General features: G+C 42.8%; 1 protein-coding gene across 1 annotated transcript; it reads left to right on the forward strand.

Annotated features, from left to right (window-relative positions):
• The first annotated feature begins 1,074 nt into the window (after window positions 1-1,074).
• On the forward strand, window positions 1,075-4,565 carry LOC129946480 (uncharacterized protein K02A2.6-like). Its single transcript, XM_056056691.1, has 2 exons — window positions 1,075-1,405; window positions 1,471-4,565. The coding sequence occupies exons 1-2, from the start codon at window positions 1,075-1,077 to the stop codon at window positions 4,563-4,565; spliced, it is 3,426 nt and encodes a 1,141-aa protein (XP_055912666.1).
• Window positions 4,566-6,168: the final 1,603 nt, after the last annotated feature.

Consider the following 6,168-nt stretch of genomic DNA (forward strand, 5'->3'; position numbering starts at 1 on the left):
AAAGGGAGTTAAAACGTTTACAAAATTAAAAGACATGAAGACTTTTTTGAAAGATAATCATCATCAGCGTTAACAGTTTCTGTACATGTGTTTATTCACGTTTTATTCAAATATATTGTAGCGACAAGTACCAATTAAAAGAACGCACTACAAGAAACCTGTTAAAACAAACACACCTACTGCAAGCTTTTGCAGCAGCTGTCATCACAAAACACGTCTTTTCCTTCTTCTTTCTCGAGACGTGGACACAAAAGGTTGCAGTGAGTGCATCGCGAAATTAAAAATTATATTAAGCTTAAGTTAAGATTTGTACATATTATTAATTAATAAAGTATTTTATATTAAAACGACTTAACATTGGTGACCCCGCGTTTGAACATTTTAATTAATTTTGTTTGCATTCACTGCTAACCTCAACCAGTGCACCAGCCTCGCCATCGCTGCCAAAAAAAAAAAAAAAAAATTAATCCACCAGAATCAACAGCATCCTGGGATATTTTTGTCCTTTTTCTACTTATATCGTTGCCAAATATTGCTAGAATTGTGTTGCGCATTAGTTTTTGCTTCAATTAGTGCAATAATTCACTAGTTTTCTCGTCTTATCACTAATTATAAGACCCAGGCAACGATATGAGCAAAAATGGAGCAGAAGACAAAACAGGCGACGACGAGGGAAAACCCACCGATGATCCACCTGCAGATCTCCGACCGATGGCAATTTCTGGACTCTCTGTAGCTGCACGAATGCCTCAATTTTGGCGTGACCGACCGTCGCTATGGTTTGCACAGCTCGAGGCTATTCTTTCTGCTTCCAAGCCGAACGACGACACAAAGTTCCAGTACGTCGTTGCCAATCTTGACCGGAGGGACTTGGAACAAGTGTCAGACATTCTTCTGACTCCGCCATCAGCAAACAAATACGCGCTGGTCAAAGCTAGGCTAATTGAAGTTTATGAAGAGAGTGACGAACAACGTTTGCAGCGCCTAATAGAAGGTCTTGATCTGGGCGACTCTTAGCCCTCTCAGCTTCTCCGGCGCATCCGCGACCTTTCAAGATCTTCAGGCACTCCCGATATGGTGCTGCAGGTCATGTGGCTTTCTCGTTTGCCATCAAATGTGAGATCGATTCTTTCCGCTGTCAAAGGCGATCTGAACACACTGGCCGACGTCGCGGATAAAATAATGAGCCACTCATCGTCTCCTAAAACTATTGCTGCGCTACCACCAATGACGTCTTCAAAAGCAAATACTTCTGTTAACGAGAGTATAAACAGTATTTTGCAGAGGCTAAGCACACTAGAAAAGCAGATCAAACAAAACGCCATCGTCAAGTCCACACACCAGCCATCAACAACCCATCACCAGAATTCAGGAGTTCGCCAGCGCAACACCACTCCTGGTCATTGTTGGTTTCACCGAAAATACGGCTCAAAGGCAAGAAAATGCACATCACCATGTACCTACAAGCAGGGAAACGCCAACCAGCAACTTTAGGTGAGGCTTCTTCGGTTGCTGGTAAGTCAAATCGCCTCTTTATTCACGACAAAATTTCTGGCCATCGCTTCCTTGTAGATAGTGGAGCCGCCATATCAACTTTAGCCATCAAAAGCACAACCAAACTAGTTCCAGATCGCATCGGGTTGCGGGCAGTCAATGGAACCCAAATAAGCACTTTTGGAAAAACAACACTCGCTTTAGACTTCGGTTTAGGGCGCATTTTCCGTTGGGCCTTCACCCGTGCAGCGATTCCACACTCAATAGTGGGAGCAGATTTTTTGAGTTTTTTCCGACTTTTAGTTGATGTTTACGGCCGCAGACTTGTGGATCAGAGCTCCAACAGCAGTACCTCACCTCTTCTCACGTCAACAGATGCAATCTCGGTAAATGCCATCAACCACAATGACGTTTACCTCAACTTGCTTCAGCGGTACCCTGCTATCACATTACCTCTCAGCGACCTCCAAACTCCACAACATGCAGTGCAACATCACTTGGAAACAACTGGTGCTCCCGTTTACTGTCGTGCCAGACCAATTCCACCTAAGTATTACATGCAAGCAAAGGCTGAGTTTCAGAGAATGGTAAGTGATGGCATATGTCGACCTTCGAGGAGTCCTTGGGCCAGTCCCCTACATATCGTAACTAAAAAGGATGGCTCAATACGACCTTGTGGTGATTACAGGCGACTTAATGCCGTAACTCGCCCCGACAGGTATCCACTGCCACGCCTTACGGATTTTCAACTCATTCTGCCTAATAAGTCAGTCTTCAGTCGCCTCGATCTTGCACGCGCGTACCACCAGATCCCCATGGCTCCTGAAGATATACCGAAAACCGCAATTATAACCCCTTTCGGGTTATACGAATTCATTCGGATGACTTTCGGCCTGCGCAATGCGGCACAAACCCAACAGCGCTTCGTCGACTCGATATTCGGTGATCTAAACTTCGTCTTCACCTATATCGACGACATGCTCATAGCATCCAACAGCCCAGCAGAACATTTGACCCATTTGGAGGAGGTTTTTAGACGTCTCGATCAAAACGGCATCACCCTCAACAAAGAAAAGTGCGAATTTGGAAAGCAGGTTATAACATTTCTCGGGTACCAAGTTGATGAAACAGGCATTCGACCACCGCAAGACACTGTCAAATCCATGGCAGAATATCCGAAGCCAACAACAATCACTGAGCTCCGTCGCTTCCTTGGTGCAATAAATTTTTTTCGACTTAGTATGCCGCATGCGGCATCGCATCAAGCACCACTATGCCAAATGCTTCAGGGCACAAAGAAAAAGGATAACACACCGCTTACCTGGACAACATCTTCAGAAACAGCTTTCCTGCGTTGCCGCCAAGCTCTAACCGATGTCACCTCGTTAGCACACCCGCTTCCAAACTCCGAGTTGCGCCTCATGACCGACGCTTCAAACACAGCCGTCGGGGCTGCACTTCTCCAGGTCGTAAAAGGGAAATCCAAACCCCTTGGATTTTTTTCAAAGGCCTTGTCGACGCGACAACAGAAGTACAGCACTTACGACCGGGAGTTGTTGGCAATTAAGCTGGCAATCGAACATCTCCGACGCTTCATCGAAGGACGGTCTTGTGCTATATTCACTGACCACAAGCCGCTTACCTTTGCTCTTCGTAACCCACCATCAGCTTCAGAGACACCACAGCGACAAAGATATTTGGAATATATATCTCAATTCTCCACCGATATACGTCACATCAATGGATCCGAGAACGCGGCAGCAGATGCACTGTCTCGTATTGCAGCTATAGATGAACCAATTAGCATGGACTTCGATGCTATAGCCAAAGCACAAAACAACGACCCAGAGCTGAAAACATTGAAATCGGTAAGTTCCAAACTAAATTTCACTAATTTCGTTTTTCCCGGCAGTGAAACAGAAGTGGTCTGCGAAACATCAACTGGCCGGGCCCGCCCTTTCATTCCTGAGACTTTCAGACGAGCCGCATTCGAGTCTGTCCACAACCTCAGCCATCCGGGTATACGAGCCTCTCGCAAAACCATTGCACTCCGATTTTTCTGGCCATCTATGAACGTGGACATAGGGAAGTGGGCACGGAGCTGTCATGGGTGCCAACAAAGCAAGGTTCATAGGCACACCAACCCACCTCTGGGAACTTTTGCCGCAGCCGAAAGGTTCGAACACGTCCACATCGACATTGTCGGCCCATTGCCGACCTGCAACGGATTCAGCTACCTACTAACCTGCATCGATCGGGCAACACGTTGGCCAGAAGCCATTCCAATGGCTGACATCACTGCGGCTTCAGTGGCTGACGCGTTTCTTTTCAACTGGGTGGCACGTTTTGGATGTCCACTGCGCCTAACTACGGATCAGGGCAGGCAGTTTGAATCTGCCTTATTCCATCGTTTATCACAAGTTCTCGGCTGTCAACGTATCCACATTACGGCTTATCATCCGCAGTCCAACGGGGTGGTAGAGCGATGGCATCGCTCACTAAAAACAGCTCTAACCGCAAATCATTCTGAGAGTTGGGTGACTGCCCTACCTGCCGTCCTCCTTGGACTCCGGTTAATGGTGAACGAATCTTGCACCACACCTGCTCAACTAATATTCGGGACAGAACTTCGACTTCCAGGAGATTTTTTTGAAGCAACTGCTTCTAATGAGCCAGTCAACTTTGTTCGTGATTTGAGGGAGACTCTACAACGACATTCACCATCGTTCACCAGCAGCAGTTCAAGGCCTGTTTTCATCCCAAGAGAACTAAAAACATCGTCTCACGTCTACGTTCGCAACGATCACGTTCAGCGTCCCCTGCAACCAGCATATTCTGGACCTTTTGCCGTTCTAGAACGCCAGCCACTCGCTTTCAAAGTTGCTATGCCAAACAAAAACGTTTTCATCTCTATCCAGCGCCTTAAGCCTGCCTACAAACTAGCAAGTTCTGATTGTCAAACCAACCCAGCTAAAGCACCCGGAGTAAGAACACCAAACTCAATTAACTCAAGCGTAACAACGAGATCTGGGAGAGCAATCAAAACACCACAACGCTTCGCTCTCACATAGGGGGAGCCCTGTAGCGACAAGTACCAATTAAAAGAACGCACTACAAGAAACCTGTTAAAACAAACACACCTACTGCAAGCTTTTGCAGCAGCTGTCATCACAAAACACGTCTTTTCCTTCTTCTTTCTCGAGACGTGGACACAAAAGGTTGCAGTGAGTGCATCGCGAAATTAAAAATTATATTAAGCTTAAGTTAAGATTTGTACATATTATTAATTAATAAAGTATTTTATATTAAAACGACTTAACAATATGCTTTTCAAAAACAAAAACAAAACAAGAATTGACGAGACGTATTCTGCATTTCTGAAAAAATAAATTCGGCGGCTATAGCTTTTAAAACACATACATTAAAATTAGAATAACTAGAATAACTTTTAAAAACAGGAATATCAAAAAAGGAGGTCAATTTCACGCACACTATAAAAAATTGGTGATCAATTTAAAGAACTTAGACAAAGGATCTTAGCATCAGTAAAGAGTATAGTAAGTGCGGCAAATAGGGGCCACCCCAGTGGCGTAGCTAGACCTTTGGGGGCCCTGTATCCAATTTGTTTTTGGCCCCATCACCTCTTATCAAAACTGGACCATAACCTTCTAACCTTTTTTTAAATTAAAACACTAACGTCAATAAATAAGTTAAATTTAATTCAATGTATAACGACATAGGAACTTTAACATAAATACATTCTACATAATATATAGATACATTTTTTATAAAGCTCAAAAAAAAAATTAAATAATATTTGCACTTCTTCTCAAAGTACTACTTTCCTTGCCTTTTTTTTTTTTCTGCAAATTTATTTATTAAATCTTCTTCTGAAGAAGATTTCAGTTTTTCAAGATTATCTGCTTCTATTCTATAAAAGTGATAAATCTGACAACCTCTTCTGTCCCATTGTAGTTCTGAGATAATTTTTATTATTTTCAGCTTGGAAAAAGATCTTTCAGCTGTTGCTGTGTTGACCGGAAGAGTCAAAAAGAGAAAGCATGCTGTTATTACTTCAGAAAAACTAGAAGCAAGACTATTAAATTCGCTGACTATTAAAATTAAGCAAGTTCTTTTATGGAATGAATTTTGAGGATTTCGGATTTAAGGCATGTTTTTAGAGCAATTAGTTGATTGCAGAAATCACCAGATATATCTGTATTGTACTTTTCCACTAGCTTTTTTGAACCTTGATTTATCTCATCATTTGATAACGATAAAAGCTTATCCGGTTCCATCACTTCAAACATACTACTAAGACTATGAAGGCTTTGAAATCTTTGCTGAGTTTGTCCAATCATAATGTACAAGCAGGAATAGTAAATATTGACTTTGAAGTACATTTCCGGATCAAAAATTCTATGATCTTCTGCCAACTCACCAAAAAACCGCTTCGTTATTTTTCTCCTCTTATTTTTAAGGACAGGCATCACTCCCCAATCGTTGGCTAAATCCTTGGACTTTTTAAGTAGATCACTGAATTTCTTTTGATTTCTTTCTTTTTCTAGGCCGTCTAAAAGATTTTGAAGCAAAATACTTGTCAATTTTTAAAATGTATATCCACGCACAGACAGATTAAATATTTCAGTTGTGTTGAATTGAAATTCGTTTTGC

Source organism: Eupeodes corollae, chromosome 1 (assembly GCF_945859685.1).
Source record: "Eupeodes corollae chromosome 1, idEupCoro1.1, whole genome shotgun sequence".
Taxonomy (NCBI): domain Eukaryota; kingdom Metazoa; phylum Arthropoda; class Insecta; order Diptera; family Syrphidae; genus Eupeodes; species Eupeodes corollae.